The 19,891-nt window shown below is 38.9% G+C and overlaps 1 protein-coding gene across 3 annotated transcripts in view; it reads left to right on the top strand.

Annotated features, from left to right (window-relative positions):
• Positions 1 to 11,816, top strand: part of LOC138625633 (leucine-rich repeat transmembrane neuronal protein 4) — a 42,660-nt gene extending 30,844 nt beyond the window's left edge. For 2 of the 3 annotated variants that reach the window (XM_069706668.1, XM_069706670.1), the window contains one exon: positions 9,032 to 11,816. In XM_069706668.1, coding sequence (XP_069562769.1) covers positions 9,032 to 9,250 — 219 coding nt within the window. In that variant the 3' untranslated portion in view covers positions 9,251 to 11,816. The remainder of the gene's footprint in view (positions 1 to 9,031) is intronic. The other variant, XM_069706669.1, reaches the window with a different exon arrangement.
• The last annotated feature ends 8,075 nt before the right edge of the window (positions 11,817 to 19,891 follow it).

Here is a 19,891-nt window from a genome sequence, read left to right as displayed (position 1 = left end):
GGGAAATATTTTGTGCATGGATGGACAGACCAAGGCTTAAATCGGTCTGAATCTGGCCTGGCTTCCAAATGCTTCAATATGCTAAACAGTTATTGTTGCTAACTATCTCAGTCAAGCATAAAAAAGATGTGAGCAAGAAAACCAAAACCAACAAATAGTGTAGATACCTGAAAGCTCCAAAGAGCAGAAGTGAATAAGAATTGGGTGAAAATTACAGCTTCATCGCTGTGAGAGTGACGTGTTTCATATTCAATTAATCCTGGTTTGTTGCTGATCGTAGCAACTTTACATTTTTTAAAGGAGGAAGTACATTGCTTTTCATTGGTTAACAGTAGATTCAACCCGATATGACCCCAAAGCGTGTAATTCACCTGTCAGTCCCCTACAGGATACCACATCAGTGTCACATTTTATCTCTGCAAGGCGTGAAAAGTAGGGTGCCTTAGATTTACGAACCAAAAATCACATAGAAAGTTGAAAAGATTTAATTAGGGTTATGGACAAAAACTACCAGTTCGGGTTCGGGAAAAAAATCATGGATTGGGCTAAAACATGTTATTTTACAGAATTAACGTTACATATGTCCTAAAAGTTACGTAACGTATGTTCGGCTATGTAAATTAAAGAGGTTATGTTACTAGGAAGAAATACACATTGACTTTTGCTTTCTCACAGATTCAAACGGACTCTGAGTCTAAATTCAACTCAGATTTAATCACTCTTTTTTATGACCACATGACTTTATATGATCTCGTTCTTAGCGAGGCTAAACGTGACACTGACACAGTTTCCTTCAGTGACCCGAGCTGGTAGATTGCATTGAAATATTATACAGTAATCTCTGTAGTTGATTCTTCAGTCTTCAGTTGTTTGTTTTAGAAGAGAGTTGTTCAAAACTATTTCTGGGACAGCCTTTCTAGTATTTCAAGGCTTGTAGCATTTATACATAGAAAGAAAAAAAAACACTAACAATTTAAAATTACTATAACATATTATATCCACTGTGGACATGTCAGTACAGCATCTGCCATACTAACAAATTGGATTAGGTTATTCAAATGAACAAAAAGCTTTAGATTTGTTTTCCTTGTTGTTCCTGCATCAACGACAGCAATATTTCGTCATCAACATGATGCATGTTGCAGAATGAAAGCAGCTCTACCTTTCATGTGTGAGGTTTGTTACATAAATTAATAAATAAATATAAAAGAATATCACACTATGATACCATAGTTGTTCCAAGTAAACAACTGTGACCTTAGAAGTGTCATATTTTTTAAAATTTATTTAGAAGTGAGGTTTTTAATGGCTGTTTTGACAAGCAGGATCAGTACATACTGATGTGTGTGTGCACTTAGGAATGTGTGTGGGAGTGTAAAGAGAGAGAAAAGCAGTCAAAGAAGGAGAATGAACCAAACAGTGCAGCATACATCTCTGCTTACTGTACACCTCCCATTGAATATGGATCAATCTCTTCATCTGTATTTCTCGGATTCCATATTCAGGTTACTTATATCTTCAAATATAAGAAAGGACTACATAGTGACTCATAAATTGTCCATCCAGTAAATAACAGTAAATCTCAGCATGCATTGCCAACACTGATGAGCAGAAAATGGGATGAGCAGCATTAGGAGGAGATAAATCCCCACATCTGAAGGATTATGGTTATTTTGACGAATGTGAAATGCTTTTCAAATAGAAATGTAATTACTTGGTGAATATTAAAGTCAGCTAAAGATGATCTTTCTGAAATTCTAGCACACGCTGTATTAAATCGTAAAACTTTCAGTGTCCTTTCAGATGTATATCAGACTTTCTCTCCTCATGGCTACTTAAACATTATAGGGATGATGCTGTCTTGTGTAAAATATGATGTATGATTTATTGAATATTATGCTGAGCAAGAGCAACTTTTTCCTAGCTTTTTTATGCACATTTCCGACACAATAATAATAACAACATAATAATGAACATGTATGTCTTCTACAGTACAGTATTAATCAAATTTACTGACCACTTGTTATCAGCTTTATGTCCGCGTCACCCAGCCTGAAATCATTTCTTAATTTATCCATGCTACGGCAACAATCAGGGAAAGGGGTCTTATGTCCATTAGCATGCTATTCAGCATCCGTGGGTGTGTAGCCTAATAGACAGCGATGATAATAGAGGCTTGTCTGTGCTCTCCCGCCGCAGCGTTGACCACTGAGTGAATTATCCAGCTGACAGAGAGCAGCAGCACAGCTCGGCCGGAGGATGTTGTTAATATGCCAATGAGAGCTCATGCCTCCCGTGCCAGTCTGAGGCATGCTGGCATGGTGCAGCTGCCTATCACCTAATTGGGAATCATTTAGCTGCAGCTTGACCTACATTCAGAGCAGTGCAAAGGGGGAACACCTATGTGAATGTGTTCATTAGCAATCCAAAGCTAATAGCTGGGGAATTATAATGAATTGCTGTGTGGTGTGTCACAAGAGTTTATATCATTGTCCTCTATATCTGCAGCGAAGTGCTTTACAGTGGGCCAGTAGTGTTCTTTATTGAAGACCTGTGACTTTTGTTATAGAACACCAAATTAAGAGGTAGTTTTTGTTAAATTGACGGTTTATGATAATAGGGCACTGGACTGAGTCAAGCTCTTTCACAGGAATACTTTGACAGTTTGGGAAAATTGACACCAGTCTGTTGTCTATTTAAATACAAATCTCCAGCCTGAAGACAGCTACCTTAGATTAGCATGAAGACTGAAATCAGGGGAAAATACATCTCTAAAGCTTACTAATTAACTTAAAATCTATACTTATTATTCTGACTAATTCAAATGTTACTTCACTTTCAGTCTCTGTTCTAAGCTAAATGCTGTATCAAGCAGCAGCTAGATATCTTTGTATTTCACTTACTGTATCGATATGAAAGTATCAGTCGTCTGGCTGACACCGCAAGAAAGTGAAAAAGGCTATTTTTTCGAAATATTTTCTGTATTAATCTCTAGTCAGATCTATTGTACTTTTTATTAGCTGGACAGTATCAACATCATAAAATGACTTGTTGGTACAAAACCCCTTTATACCACACACAGCAGTCTTGGGCAGAAATGGCCACCAGAACTGGAAGTGAATAATTTGCCATCTTGCTGGAAGTGTAGATTTCAGTGGTTATGTTTTGTTGAGGGCAGACTAGAACGTGTATGAAAACCACACACACACTCACATCCTGTGTTTTCTGTCTCTGCATTAGGCCTGCTTGAAGTTATTTTGCCCAACTTTTCATTCAGGCACACACAATGTTTTATGACCTGTCATTCTCTACAATCTCATCATTTTTTGTTTTGTCAAACATTTGCATTTTCTCTTTGTTTTTGTTACAACACCCCACAACTAAACTGAAATGAAAAAGCATAAAATAAGAACAAAAAGTTATTGAGTTGAGAAGATAACTCCTTAACGTTTTAAACTCTAGAGGTTTTCAGTGATAAACAATGAGTCACTAGCTGAGAGGAAGATGTGGAAAAAAAGAAGTATAAGGAAATGGGATGTATAGAAGGTATACATGTCAGACAACAGCAGAGTGCCTAACCACAGGTGACAGCCTTTCTGCAGGACACTCACTGTATTTTTCTTCACTTGAAATTCACTTCAGGGTAAAGAGGTCGAGCCGTAGTTTAAACAGTTAACATAAAGTGAAGACAAGATCAGGCTGATGCCAGATGCCCACTCTATTACCTTGGCAAGTAGCCAGTGACTCACTGAATAACGAACTACACTTGTCAAGAGGAAACAAGGCTATTCTTAGACAGCAACTGTAATCAAGAGATTTGAATTCATTTTATATTTATCTGCATTTGTGTAGCGCACAACTAAATCAAAAAGGACTTCCTGAGTCATTAAAGTTGAGGAAAGGTGGTGATCATGCCTCAAGCAAAAACCGACTATATGCAGCATTCAGCCCTAAGCAGCTCACTTGGCATGTGTCCAAGCAATGCTAGCCCTAGCCAATGACTCACCTCTCTAAGAGCTCCAACTATAACAGCCAGCATTTCTACAATATTCCTGATTAAACCTGAATGCTCACTCAGCTCTGTTGGCCAAAAAGGCTTTTATTCCTTTCTTCTATGCACAGACATGAAACTGACGCTGTTTTACTTTACTCCTTCAGAAATGCAGATATTTAAAACTTTATCCCTCCCATAAAGGGCAGGGAAAAGGCTCTATGTGCTCAGAGTGAAAGGAACATGTTTAAATTACAGTACAATGTTTTCTTGACCTGAAAGATGCACTGTGAAAGCACAAAACAGCATTTATCCCAATTTAATGACTGTCAGCTGCATGGGGACTTCGTCGCACTAATGAAGAGAGATGACATTAAGTTAACCGACTTTGTTTTGACATTTTGAATTTCAGTCATTAGTCGATGCTCTTATCCAGAGAGACTGGCAGTGAGTAAGAAAAGCTGTTGATATATTTGACAAAAACAGTGAAGAAAGGAAGATGATAATCAGTTGGTTAATTGAAAGACATTACGACATTGTAGGAAGTAAAGAAGTGACCTTTGAGTCACTGGACGGCTGTTTTTCTAATAACTAGACCAGCTTCAGACTGCAACTGCGACTGAATCACAAGGCAGTCATTGTGACGGTCAGTCCAATGTGCACTTCTTCACCATAATTTTTCAGCCATGATGTTGGCATGACTCCTGGGATGGTCACATCGGTCTGTTCACCTCTGTAGTCCAACTGAAATATCTCATCAGCTGGATCTCCTCACTTGTCCTATGGTTCTGAGTAAAATGGGACATCTGCTACTGAATAGACTGCCAAGAAATTTGGTGACGTTGGTAATCCCGTAACCTTTGACTGTCACCATAATTTTGTCTAACACCCATGTCAGCCTCAGTTATACTCTGGAAGTAACAAATGTTTTCTGACATGCATAAATTTAAATGTTGAACATGACAAACATACCTGATAACCATCAGATTATTGCTGTAAGATTGTCGTGTTGGATGAGCATTTAGCTCAAGTATAGCCTCACAGTCGAAAAGTCTTTCGACACTTATTTTCTTTTTGTGCAATTGATTTCTGTCTCAATATATATTTTCAAACCATAATTTTTGGCATGAGTACTTTCAAACAGAATGCAGAAATGACACCGAGAAAAATGTACACTTTACTGAGCTTTTGCACCACAAATAAAGGTATCAACCAATCACATTGAGCGGGAGTGAAACGGACGTGTTCTCCTAACAGGTGGACAGTTTTTTTTTCTCTGGCATTATAGGGTACAATTATTACAAAAACAACAATCTCGGGAACAACGTATGGACTGGCATCGTCAAACAAGCAGGCTATCGCAATAATGAGGACATCACTGTATGCAGTTCACTTTTTGATGTAGTAGAGTTGGTAGTAAGCAGGCAATAGAGCCATTGCAGGTTTGGCTAACATAAGTTAGCTAGCTAAAGTTAACTTCATATTAATCAAATACGGGAGACACAGTAGCTTTTTACCCGGGCACTGAATAATGAGCTGGCATAAACCTTTTTTTTAGGACAAGTGTTGCAAGAATCACAAATTGTTATCACTAGCCATATGAATGGTTTTGATCACAGGCCTCGGTGTGTAAAGCTTTTTAGGCTGCATTTAGAACAACTTCAGATTTGCATCGAAAAAAGAAATGCAAAAAGGTCAACTCTAGTTACATTTTTGTTGTAATTGCGGTGAGCCAAAACCAAGCAAACCACTGCAGTTGTCAGTCAAATATACATTTCAGCAGTGACAGAACTGGAGAATTTTACATTGGGTTGCAACATGTTTTGGTACGGTGGCGTGGGAGGGCAGTATGTGAGAGTTCCTCCATGAAAATATAATTCTACATCTACTAGCCCTACAGAACTACTATGGCTGACCCCTGTAGTTCTACCCTTTCTTTCCTGGGAGCTTTTTTGTTTGTTTGCTTTTTGTAATGCTAATACCTATTTCCATGGCTTACATCATGCATGCAGATAAGATAATTACCAGTGTGATCATTACCAACTGGGCAGTGTTGTGGAGTCTGGTGAGCCTTCTGTCTAGCAGTTGTCACTGGTGCCTGAAGGAACTTACACCAAAGCCCTCCTGTTGCACCTTTTTTTTTTTTTTTTAATACAGGCTGTTTTGGGTCTGAACACCTGTTTAGTTCTGTTAACTAGTTTATATGAGAAGATGCCGAAATATACAGAAGAGCAAAAGATATTCAGTAAAGGTCATTATAACTAATTAACAATGTACAGTAAGTGTGAAGTCCAAGTTTCCGCCACTTCCTGTCACATCAAAACACTTCACTCACTGCTTCAGTGAAAATCTCTCAATGACTCGTGTCAAAACCTTACAAATGCTTCTGCTTCTCTTTAACGCTGCAGTGTCTGCAGAGCACCCACTCTACTAAATTCATGCAATGAATCGCATAGTATTTGTGAAGTGTGGCTTTAGAGGGTTGATCTGGAGCAAGTCCGATGGGCTTGCGTTTCTGTTTCAGTTCTACTTTACAACATTTAAGAGAGAAAAGCTGCAGATATTCCATCCCCGGCCATCAATGAAAAAATACTGAGGAGGCCTTTACTAAAAATTTAAGTAAGCAGCTACATGTGAATTGGAAATGTGAGTGTAAGTTATCGAACTGCAGGCTGAGAGTGCACTTTATATAAGCTACTGTAGGTGACAGTTCAGGCGAAGAGCTGAAAAAGGCAGCAACTGACTAAAGTGTTTGAGGAGGAGGCAATAAAAAACAGAAAAAGGTTGTGATACGGTGTGGTTGTTTTTTAATACACTTCAAACTTGCTGCAGGGATTTTGCATGCGTTTGTCCTGATGTTTATGTACTTTTTGATTGGTGGCATTCGTTCAAGGATCTGTGTTAGATGAACCAGACATCTGCACACAAGCTTTTCTGGAAATGAATTTTCAGTGCACCCACTTCTTGCTGAGACATGTCACTATGTTACAGCACAAAGTCCAAGCCCATACAGTACCCCCACACGTTGCATCACACTGTACCTCTTGGGCGAGCAGAAAAGTGAGTTTGACATTAGCGCCATTTGAAAGCTCGGCCGTGTCAAAGGTAAATGCTACAGTCAATGTGTATCACATACATAAAGGTACAAACTTTTTTTTTTTTACTTTTTTGAGTCGAGTAAGTTCCAGCTCCAAACATTAGATTGCAAACAGACAAACACTTTGGCATTGTTGTACTTTCTCAAGACAAAACAATGATAAAAAATGAGAAGCTACTTGTGTCGGCTTCTTTGGAAAGATTTAAATCAATCTGCACAGTGATGGTAAGTGAAATATACTGTGCTTTAAGCACAGCAGAAATAAACTGACACAAGAAACAACAGTCACTCTCAAAGCATAGTGACACAGTTTTTTGTTTTTACTATTTTACATTCCCTTTTGAATGACAAATCCTTCAAAAATCCCAAACTGTTTAAGATGTCATAAGAAGCTTTCCCTTTTACGTCTTTTTATGCTGTCTGGACCATTAATTCTGTTTATAGTGAGGAGACCTATATATAATAATAGCACCACAACTTTCTAAAAGGTGTATTTGTTTTTGTACAGATCTGTAGAGGTCCCTAGAGTCTAGTGGCATAGGCCAAAATAAAGCCCTTTATTGTCTCAGTAACTGCAGCTCATTTTATGGTACCTTTGGATTTCACATGGGATTAACTGGCAATGTTAAACAGTGGAGGCAAGAAAGTATTGAAGAGGCAAAGGTTGCCAGTGCTCTGCCAACGACTGCTTACAGAGGGAGAGAGTGCTGTCGGTTCAACCAGCCAAAGGTATATTGGCTCCGCTGCTGACATGTTTGACTTTTTCTATTGGAATAATTGGAGAAACAAGTCTACAATGTACCCTTTCCCCTTGACAATCTGTAGCTCATTTTGCATTCTGAACATTGTTGTTCATTAATTTTTTATTAAGACCGCTGAAGTAGTGTGCAAAGTTCAGCTGTTGAATTAGACAATAGAGCGTTTTCAACTAATCTTCTCATTAAAGCGGAGTACAAACCAGAGTCATCATTTCCAAAAAGGAAAACATAACCTTTAGAAAGCTGCGAGTTTAAATTCAAGGGTCTGGATGGTGACAGCATAGTTTATCTTGACCTAACCAGATAAAGAGAAAACCCATCTGAAAGCCATTTCTGCATCAGATCAGCTTTGAGTAAATCCTTTTGTGATCCAATAAAAAAATCTAAGACAACATATTTTACAATAGATGTTCTGCCCGCAACTCATATTACAGCCATCGAAAAAAAAAAAACATGTGATGATGATTTGATAACTAGGATTCGCTGCTTAAAAGAAGATTGCGACAGTGAATGAAAAACAAAATGCTTTTGTATATGTTTACATGACTCCTTGTGTAGATCAATATCAACGCTGAAAAGCTGGCTTCAATGTATTCAAGAGCTGCATGTGTTCTGTGTTGTATTCTGATGTGTGAATATTTTCAGAGACTATTATGTTGTTTGTGCATTTCAAGACGTATGAGTGCATTCGTATTTTGTGCGAAAGCATTAATAGGCATTAGGATATTAATATCAATATTACACAGGCTGTGATGCAGCTTTATCCCGTTTAATTGACATAATTCAGACCACACTAGCACATAAAACGGAAAGGTCTTTGAATCAGCAAAGTGCTTGTAATGTAATAAGCACTCTCTTCTAAATGGAGCCTTGACTCCATTTAAAAGAGGGCAAAAAATATGTGTGCACTCTTGCTTAAGGCTTTCATCTTGCATATAAATCAGTACCACTGAAAGTGGGTGTTGGAGCACCACAGATTTCAGGTCTTGGGGCGCACGCTGTATCCTCAGCCAAAGCTGCATTAATGACAAAGCTGTATCATGGCAGCATGAAGTAAATTAAGCCAATTCAAAATATTCTGAGAGCGATTCAGATGTTGAAAGTGAGGCTTTTTGGTTGTTTTGGAGGTCTTATGTGATTCTCTTTTCCCCTTCTTTCCATTTTCTGCTCTGTGTTTCTGTCCAGATGCTGCGGCAGCTGAGTGCTCTGGCATTGTACAGGTGTGAGCAGTCATTTCTGGATTACTGCCAGGCCCACCTGTCGCTGCACCTCAATGTGGGCATGGAGCCCTCCACTCAGGCGCTGGGAGGTCCGGGGCCAGCCTTGCACCACCCAGGCCTAATGACTGCCCTCCCCTCCAAGCCCGTGCTGCCTTGCTCCCAGACCCATTTCCACCACCAGTGAGCTGTGCACACTGTGAGGCTCTGTCTCCAAACTTACTGTATGTCCGCTGCACAGAATCGGTGGACTTCTCAAAGGAAGTAAAAGGCTGTGTGGGAGGAAACTGGGACTGGTAAAGAAGCAAAGGAGGCAATTTATCTACTGCTGAGCATCCTGGACCCGGGGTAATGAAAATGAAAATATTTCTCAGTGGAAATAAAGGGGTACAGGGGTATTGATTCGTGAGCTTCTGACCTACCCGACCTTCAATGTCCTCAATTAGCAAAGGAGGCTGAACAGCAGCATGACTTTCCACGCTCTGCTTTGCCTCTTGAGGAGTATTAAGGATAATAACTTAATGATTTGTTAATCTTATTAAACAAATTTCCTCAACTTCTCATAATCTTAGCAACTCTCTGCTGTGCAGGTAAAGTAATCAAATGCAAAATGCTATAAACACAGCAGGGAAACAGCACGATAAGCAGTTGAGTAGCAGAACAAATGAAAGATCGGCCAAGCTAAAAGGTTTTCTGCTGCTTTTCTGATCACGCTGTCAGTCAGAGGTCTCTCTCTCTTTCTCTCATCCCTGTAGCGTTATTCATTTTGAGAAATGAGCCACTCAAATGAAATTACCCAAGACAAGAGAAACAAGTCAGAAAATAACGAGCGGTAATTGTCATATAAAATGTACAGTCGACATATTTTGTCGGAAGTAAGTATAATTTACCTGGTGAATTTTGATTTCCTTCATGATTTGTGATGTTGATCACATTCTAATTAATTTAATCGAGCTGAGAAATAAACAGATGAAAAATAAACAGCAAGTACAGATCTTGGTGCACTTGGACGTTCGGATATTTACTTTTCATCATTCATTTAAATCACTTTTGTGGTTATTGGTTTTTGTTTTTCTAATGTGTTATTCAACCAATTATCAGATGCACTCATATATCTACATGTGTGTGCTTTCTACAAGATGTTACGTGATGATATACAGTCTGTTAAATAAACTGTGGTAAATGACCAGTAACAGTGTCACTCATCAAGATCAAGATCAGCGGTATCAAGCCAAACTGCCGTATTTAGCCAGCTGCGTAGGTGGTTGAGACTGAAGAACACAGCACCGAAGGCCAGACTGTTTAATAATGATACGTGTCCAGTTTATGCCTTAGTGATCAAGACCCTGATGGTAACTTCCACGTGCTTTTCTTCTCCCTCTGTGACTGTGTGTGACCGTTATCTGACGTAATACAAGTAAAACAACTCTGACTTTTATGTTGCTTGCAGGGAAGGAAAACTTGTGTTGGTACAAAACAATACTTCATTAAAGCCCTGGATATTATTAGACAGTACAGTTCCATGTTCTTCATACACCTATAGTGCACCATGAAAATGGTGAATACTAAGTGTGATATAATGGGAACATTTGTCAGCTGGGCAACTGTCAAATCCTAATTTAGCAACCACAAATAGGTGCAGCAGACCTGTTAAACTGTTATCCACATATTGAAACATCATGCATGGAGCTGTAAGACTAATAGTCAGCATTTAAAGACAGAGGAGGGTTGTCTCTTTTTATTTAGCATTTTTATGGAACAAAAGTCTGAGAGTGGGATTAGACTGTGTCTGCTTAAATGTAAGATCCAAATATTAGCCTGGCCACCTAACATGCTTACAATACTAAGTATAGTTATAATAGAGTTATAGTTACAATAACACCCCAGTGTTACTTCTGAAGCCAATGAGCATTTTATTTGTTAACTACATTGTGTGGGGTTACATTTTATGGTAAAGAGCCTCTATCAGGACACATTTCAAACTGCATATCCTCAATGCATGGAAGTCAGTCCTGGATATTAATGGACAATATCAAATTTGTAGGGTAACAGTGGCAGCTCTGGCCTGCTTCTGTTCTGCTGCTGATTTCGGTTAAATTTACACTCTTCCAGTCAAACTCATTGCCAGAATCTTTTCTCTTTCAATGTTAAAAGTGAAACATATAAAGCATAAATCTAACCTCTGTCTTGCCTGTCCAGCTATTTAAGCTAAGCAGCCAAAAAGGGTACAAATGTAAGGAAAACAGATCAGATATTTACTACTTTTACCTAGTATACCTAAGACAAGGACTAACTAGCTCTGTCTTTATTTTTATGTCTTCTATATTGATTATCAGTTGGGCTCTAATTTAGGAATTCAATTTATTTTTAAGATGATTCTCGTTTGTTTGTTCAACCAATTCATGACGCAAACTGTAAATGTTATTAGCGTAAAGGTCTTTACACACCAGAGGCATTTCTTTCAAGCAATTATTTGCCACGTCAGTAGATTTTTTTTCAAAAACTTTTTTACACCGAATATTGCGCAGGAAAACAATTGGTCAGTGCAGAGTTTTTGCACCGCAAAATAAAGCCATCAACCAATCATGTGCATTTCTGGTATTGTGTCATCCCTAGTATCAATTGTGGAGAATATTCATTCAGATGCTGCACTTGAAGAACACATGCAGAGGGATTTGTAGACCACCCCCAGAACTTTACTGGGCCAGACGGAGCTCACGGCTACGTGCATGTGGGTCAGCTAACCCTTACCTTACCTTGTGTACTACGATACATCATGTTAAAGCATCTCTGTGTCAGTATAAAAGAAAAAGGATCATTCATTAAACGTAGTATTGCAGTTTTCCACGAACAGCTGTATATATATCGTACCTTAATACCACCCCCAACTATTTAAAAAATATATATATTTGCCATTTTTAATAATTTTTCAAAAGAATGAGTTGGCGCAAGTCTCTTCAAATATTTTTTTTTGAACATCTGTTGCAAATTTACTGCTGGTATGAGTAGTCTGAATGCAAAATATTCGCTGGCGAGTATTTTTCAGTTTGGTGTCATATATTCATCACGCCTCCATTGTGTAAAGATCTTTGTAGAAGCTGATAAAATCTACCAGCAACAGCAGTCAGTTAATTTGAGTGAATCATCACCAGAAAGGAGAAGCTCCTTTTGTGCACCATGTCTGAAATCAAGACCCCCCTGATTCAAGATTCTGCCCCCCTTTTCAGTGCAAACTGAAACGCTGTGCAAGAACTGTGAACTCGACAGGAGTTGCAACAGTAACTAAAGGAGACAAGCGGTCGATTGTATGTTGCCGAGTGGCTTTTTACAATATTGATTTGATAATCAAACAAAATGCTTTTGAACATGTGACATAACAGATTAGATTGTTTTAAGAAAACTATATATCTATTATATATTTGTTTTTAATGTGTTTTTGTAGAAATGCCATTTTCCTTGTATTACCATTTCTCGGGGGAAGGTAGGCAATATGTCCAGGGATGTAAAATATTCTGCTATATGTCAATCATCAATACTGTGTCCATCTCCAGTCATGCATAAACTGTAATCTGAATATTTTAAAGCTGATTGTATAAAACCAGTCCTCTGGCATCGCAATCATAAATGAGTGATGCACCGATTGTGTACAACTACACACATGTTTGTCAGATCTGCAACGATAACTCAATAACATAATGACATTTTGTAAATACTCCGCCTGGTGTTCCTCTGTAAAAAATAAAAATAAAATAGGCAGTGCAGAAGATATATCTGCTTATGACAACACGTTCTGACACATGACAGATTCACGCTGCCGGAGTATTTATTGCTCTGCAGCCGCACACAGGGAACAGTTTAACGACACTGATAGATTGCATATACTGTATACTGCACTCACTTCAGGTCCTTAGAAGAGCGTTGAGAGAATCAGGACAGGGAGGAGCGGCAGATGCGACAGAATAGCTTTCAGACTTATGTGTTTGCATGGATTTACACCGACTGGCTGATGACTCATGATACTTCAATTCATAACAGCTTCTGGAGCAGTTCCTTCTCCACAACTTTACCCAAAAGCTCAGAGAATAATTATCATCCACATCACGTTTTAAATCAACTGAGTGACTCACAGAAACACTAGAGAAAAACAATATATATTTTCCCAAAGTTTGGATTTCGCCTGAACAAGAAGGGCTGATAGATAATTTCACAGGTCACAAGAAGATTTGGGGAAAACGTTTCTAATCCAGAAATGCTGTCATGTGAAATGAGTCAAACTATGATAAGGTATTGACTGAAATAGTAAATTTATTTTTTTTAAAAACACTGAACTTTTCAGTTTTGTGCATGCACACTGCACAAAGAAGGCCACAAGAGGAAATCACTCTCTTTAAAAGCTCAATGTCCATACCTGCACTGTGCAGGGACAACAACCTCTGTGCTCCTTACAGACGATGACTGCCTCATATTCATATCCGATTCACAGGCCTAATGAAAAGTGTCAAGGTAATGGCAACAGATGTTTTTTGGTTTGTTATTCACTTGACATTTCATCTATTTGGACAATACACTGGTCCTTCTGGCAATCTGTTGGCATTTTCTTGGAAAGCAGATGCAGCTATTTTCTCCCTCCTCAGGGCTGTCAAAGTAAGCCAGACAATGTAACATTTTATAGAATGTGGGCTTAAAATCCTCTCATCCCTCATCCTGTTTCATTGATTTCATCCAGTGATCTTATTTCAGTGGGATTGGGGACATCATCGGGGGAGCGCTCTACATTTACAAGAATCATAACAGCACAATAAAATAAAAGGAAGTGGAAAAAGTGACATTAGCTTCTTCATTCTATGTACTTTTTATACTTCTTTCCAAATGCCTACAAATAACTTTGTACATTTGTTTACGAAAATGATCTCAAATCCAATAACACCGGGCCAGATGTTTTTGCTGTAAGCATAGTCTAACCTATATTCCTCTCGTGTTTGCAGAGCAGTTGGCACAAGACAAAATGAGTGGGAATATTTACCTTTAGAAACTCCAGTAGATATATACTTCATCTAAAACTTGTTGCCTGAAAAGGTATATACATTTCATGTTTGGCTGCGCTGCTGGCAGCAGTGTATTTATGTGGAAACGTGGCATTGTCTCACCCAATAGTTTTATGGTGTGTTTGAAGTATTTCAGTTTAAGGTCAAACCGAAGTTTCTGTCCATCTCTGGCTTCGCGCACGTTGCCCTGTCGTTTCAGAGTTGTGTTGCAGCTGCTGGCGGGCACGGCAGCCGTGAAAGCTCTTGATTTCCCAGGGGATGTACATGGCTGCTATGCCCACACTTTGAGATTACCTTTACCATCTCACAAGCCCAATATGACACTGGTGCCGCAAGTTTACTTTCAAACATTCCCTCAAATCACAAGGCAATCGACTACTTTCCTGATCCATTTCAGGGTCAAAGGTGGAGCCACTTTTTTATGCTCAGAATGACTGAAAACTATTTGTCACGTTTTGAGTTGCTTTAATCGTATTCTACAGAACTACCCAATCCTCCATTATACAAATAAAAAAAATCTTTGAGTGGAACATTATTTAACCATGTTAAAGAAATGTACTGGACAGAAACAGTACTAAATCAGTACAACTTGTTCAATAATGTATAATTCTAGACTCTTATTGGTTGGAAGGCATTTGTTTCCAGGCAGTGTTACTGGTTACTTGTGACGTAAGAGTTTGTTTGCTGTTTTAAATGTAAACACCAGTATTAAACTGTTGGTAAAGTCGACAACAGCTGAGCCCCAGATGAAGAGCTCGGAGCTAACGCTTTGTGTAACCAGCAACTGCCAAAACACACAATAAATAGCTCTGCTGTGATAACCGCGCAAATGTAATTTTAAATGCGCATCATATTTGAATCATATTTGAGAGAACTGAGTTAATCAACTAACAGTAGAGAGAGGGAAGAGGACTTAAACCTGCAGGGTAGAAATTGTATCTGATATGAACATGAGTCATCGGCTCCACTGTTGCCTCTCTGTCGCTATTGTGACTGTAAAATGATGAATGGATTGTTTGGAGTGTCACAACCTCCACAAAATTATTAGTTTAGAATTTGATCCATTCAGTCTGATAACATTTGGAAAGTCTAGATGAGTCCCATGACTGATTTCATTTATCCCCATTCAAGTTAACAAAGGACTAAACCAGAAGTTAGCTGGCTCAACCAGCGTGAGTCTCTGGTGCACGTGCTCCACCCATAGAGCATGCTCAGTATGCATCCGGCCAGCACGGGAATGTTTCGTCAGACCCCAGATTTAAAAACTGCATGTCCAGCGGTGATAGGCTTAAATAATTTGAACTCATCTGGCAATATGTGCAAATTAACACGTGGTGAGTAACCATGGTAGCCTGAAAAAACTGAGGTTTCATGATTGTAATGGCTGAAGCAGTGGCTAAAAATCACACAACTCGTGGAGTATTATCACTTCTAAACTACTAATTTATGTATTGATTTACTTAACTGGGGCAGTGCACAGACTTATATCATTTATAAGCCAACAACATAAAATTCATATCATTCAGGACCTCAGTGTGCTTTTTCAGACATGCAACACAGTCTTAAAATACAAAACATACAAAATAACAAAATGAGAAATGTAAACAGAAATATGGACCAACTAGGATCCCATCGTGTTGCATTGTAATGACACCAACTGAAACATATAAAGCAGACGTACAGATATAAAAAGGTTTCACACTATACAAAATACTTTTATCCGTCCAACATAACAAACGCAAACCACAAAATATGTTTTCTGCATACAGCAAATTCACCTTTACGAACTATGGCACAAATGACAGCTATCTTTTTTTAATCTAAATATTAATGTAACTATTAATTACATTGCAAAGGAAGGAAAGAAGATCCTCCACTGCTCTCACTCAACAACCTCCTAACATTACCTTTAACCAAACTAAAAACTGCAATACTGTCTCCTTTTTCTACCCAACAAAACTCTTCCATCCACCCAAATCATTCTTGTACCATTCTTACCTATCGTGGCCTTGTTATTCAGAAAGAAGATACACAATTCTAATAACAATGCATTTTCATCACTTGAAATAATAATATACAATTCACATGAGGATGTTGGTATTATTGGATAAAGGTTTAATATCTAAATCCAATATGAAACACAGGCTTTTCCTTAATTCCACAGATTTGCTGTACAGAACAGTGCTTCCCAATAGGGAAAAGACTTGTTGATGCACTAAAGACTAGGTTAATGTAGGGTGATGATTGATGGAGAGCACATTTGGTAGCTGTGGTGATTGAAATGCATGGCTTCCTTTAAAAAAAAAAAAAAAAAAAAAGTCAGTGAACAATGAAATTAAGTTTAAAAATCTCAAGCTGTAGCCACAGCTGTTTCAGCCATTGAAAGCCAGGATAATGTATAGTCAATTGCTGCTATTTAAATTGTTTCACAATCAATCTCCCTCAATGCCACATTCAGTGGTGAAAATGTGAATCAATTATGTTAAACAGAGCAATAGTTAAGCCGGTATTGTGCTGTGTGCTTTGTGTTAAAGGCTGAATGACACTTACTTTACAGACACACGCTGACTTCAGATTATAGTTGCAGCATTTGATACGTGTTGTAGAAATTCTCCATCAAGCCGCTAAATGTAGCTGCAGTTTCACTGAAAGGCAACTGGGTCATCTTCTTTCAAGGATTTCTACTGAATGCATCCCTTACCAGTGACGTCTCTGCTGCCTCACATATATGTGTTAAAAATAGGTGTTGAGTTGTCAAGGGACTTTTTAAAATGAGTAAATGACTCAGTCAATTATATCCTTGTTATTCCCAAACTTCCATTTGTCTCTTTGCTGAAACAGATTTTCCGACAGCTGACAGTGTGCTAAAGGTGTGCTCCATTTGTCTGGGGAAGTAAATGAAGTGGGAAAACAGCCTTTCGTACCTTAAAAAGGATGATGTCATCATACCTCTGTCCTTTTCTACCGAGGGACCGGGGAAGTTGGATAACTAATTCCATCGCTACCGTAGGTGAAGCAATCTCAAAAACTCTGAGGATTATAGAATTGTAATGGGAATATGCAAGTATATATAAGTACTTGAAAAACTCACCTTGACTACTTAAAAACGGGCCAAGTTAGTTTCCTTCAGTTTTGCTTGATTGACTTGCAGCAGCAAACAACGTAATTTGTCCCTGAACCTGTCCTCCCATACCCCTGTAGCAGAAGACACAGTCGACTACGTTATCCTGTTTCAGGTGTGACAGATTGTGTTCTCACATCCTTTAATTCCCAAAAAGCAAAGGATGACACCTGCCGCATACAGCTGAATCTCACAGGCACCAGTTCAGCAGAAGGAATATCCAGAAGTTTCTCGTATTGATGTGAGGTATCTTGAGACGATACATCCTGCAATCATAAATGCAATTATACCTGTGTCAACCACTGCTGTATTACATGTTTAATCTGATTTCTATGACTACGTCATCTCTTAATGTGTTACATTTCTGTTTAGTCTCCCATGCATAATAATTATACTGGTCACCATGTGCTGCTCAGTGCACAGATTGGTATTTGTACAGAGGAAAAAGGTTGCTAGGCAATCCACCGGGATCTAAGAAAAGGTCTGTACGAGATGTGGCGAAGACAGAGAGCTGGCAGTTGCTGGGTAAATTGCAAGTAGACAATCAAACTCATATCACACTGAGCTGGGGAGCCGAATGAGAGGAATAAGCTGCTGAATGAAAGTGTTTACCTGCTGTCCTCACACACACACACACAGCGGCAAGCGGTTGATATCATCAGGCGACGTGAACAATTAAATGCACTCCATAAATTAGTCGGTGATTGATTGTTTTATTTTGAAAATGGAAAGAAAAGCTTCATCACACCCTATTGAGGATACTACATGCGTAGACTGCCATGACTGCTGTGGTTAGAAAAGGCTTAGGATGTGGCTTTGAGCAAACAGCTTTGATTTTTGAGTGGGACAAGTGAAGCAGGTCTCATAATTGGGTTCACACTCAATGGAGATTGAGTGACTCCCAAACCTCCTCATCTCTTAAGCATCTCAGAAAAAAAAACCCACCCAAAATAAATAATGGGCTGTTGATGAAATGGCACAAAAGTCTTACATCCGCCAAGTTCACTCACTGACATGGCATGACGGGGCAGATTCAACTTAACACACAGGTGTGGCTGTGTGCCCTGTGGAGAGAGAGAGAGAGAGAGTGTGTGTGTGTGTGTGTGTGTGTGTGTGTGTGTGTGTGTGTGTGTGTGTGTGCGTGCGTGCGTGCGTGCGTGCGTGCGTGCGTGTGTGTGTGTGTGTGTGTGTGTGGGAGGGAGGGGGGGGGATTTATAGCTGGGAAGACTGTAGCTGTCATGTCCCTGCAGCAGCAGCACCACCACTGCTCAGCATCTCTGCCAAGGCGCAGTTTACTCTGCCAGAACTAGCCTTGCATCCCAATGAGCTGCAAGCAGGAAATGGCTAATGTTACAGCCTCTCATCATGTATCCTGGGATATGAGCTCAATTAACTCAACATAAGCGCTGTCAATGGGGGATCAAAACAGTTACAGGCCTCGCATTCAGCTGTGTCCCTAATTACAGTTTACATAACAAACCGTGAGCCTAAAAAAAGGGCAGTATAGGATCAATGTGATTGATAGCTTTGATGTGGAATTTCTTTGTTTCACACCTCTCCTTTTTGCCTGTAATCCATCTTTTAGTGTCTGTACGCACTGGCTAGGGCATTCGGGGTGATTTCGGGAGCCAGGAATAAAACGAGAGGATGCTCCATCAATTTTAGCTTGCTACGCTGATTTACATCCCACTGGCAGGAGGCAATTCATGACTTGCGGAAATGCAGCGTTTTCCCCCTATTTTTCCACATGACTGGGAATCTATCGTGGCAGATCTAATCAAGAACTTCCAGAAAAGGTTACGGAAGGATCTCTTCTGATCACGTTTAATCAGCGAGCTTTTATACTTAATCTGAAATTAATTAGAAGGCAAAGTTGGCCAGGTAAAGAGAAAATCTATTGCTGCTGATTTGAGGTCAGAGGAGGTTCAGGACGGAGAGATCTTTGTAACTGGCAGGCTTTCACTCATGAGTTATCTCTTAGCCTACACACAAACACCTGGCAGGAGGGAAATCCACCAGAGTCTCAGTGATCAGCATCATTTTTAAGGTGGCATGTGTAATGCTTTTGTCCCTTTGAAATCAGATCCATTTTAAGTTTCTTGTGTATTCATAACAGGTCAATGACACATTTTGGAGCTCGTTTAAAACTAAATAAAACAGCTATTGGATATCCTACTTACTTTTGTTGCAATGTCATTTTACTGCCACCTGTTGATATTATCTCAGGCTCTATGACACAGTTCAGAATAAAAGCATTTGGAATAAAACAATCACATATGAAAATGTATTGTATTTACAATAAATGCCTTGCAATACAATACAATTCATAATGAAGCCATTGAATGAAACTATTGTTCTTCTATAAATGTGCCATTAGCCTTGAACAATGTATATGTAGCCAGAATATCAGTCTAAACCATTTATTCATTTTAGGATATTAGGCTGTTTTTTCCTCCCATTCTAATGTTCCCATTACATTTACCCATTAAATTAATCTATAGCTAATCTCCTGTTTCACTATTATGTTAACGAGAGTTGCACAATTAATTTAGAATTGCTTTAGATATACAAAAGATTGTAAATGAGCAAATGCAACTGGAAATGATTATTTTAATTGCTGTTAAGTCTAGCCATTATAGCTATTGGTTCATATTTCTTCAGC

This window comes from Brachyistius frenatus, unplaced genomic scaffold (genome assembly GCF_029030835.1).
Source record: "Brachyistius frenatus isolate BFR_SWC_R1_liver_20210118 unplaced genomic scaffold, ASM2903083v1 Contig_64, whole genome shotgun sequence".
NCBI classification, from domain to species: Eukaryota; Metazoa; Chordata; class Actinopteri; family Embiotocidae; genus Brachyistius; species Brachyistius frenatus.
Note: the sequence above shows the minus strand (reverse complement) of the source record. Positions and strands in the feature narration are given on the sequence as shown.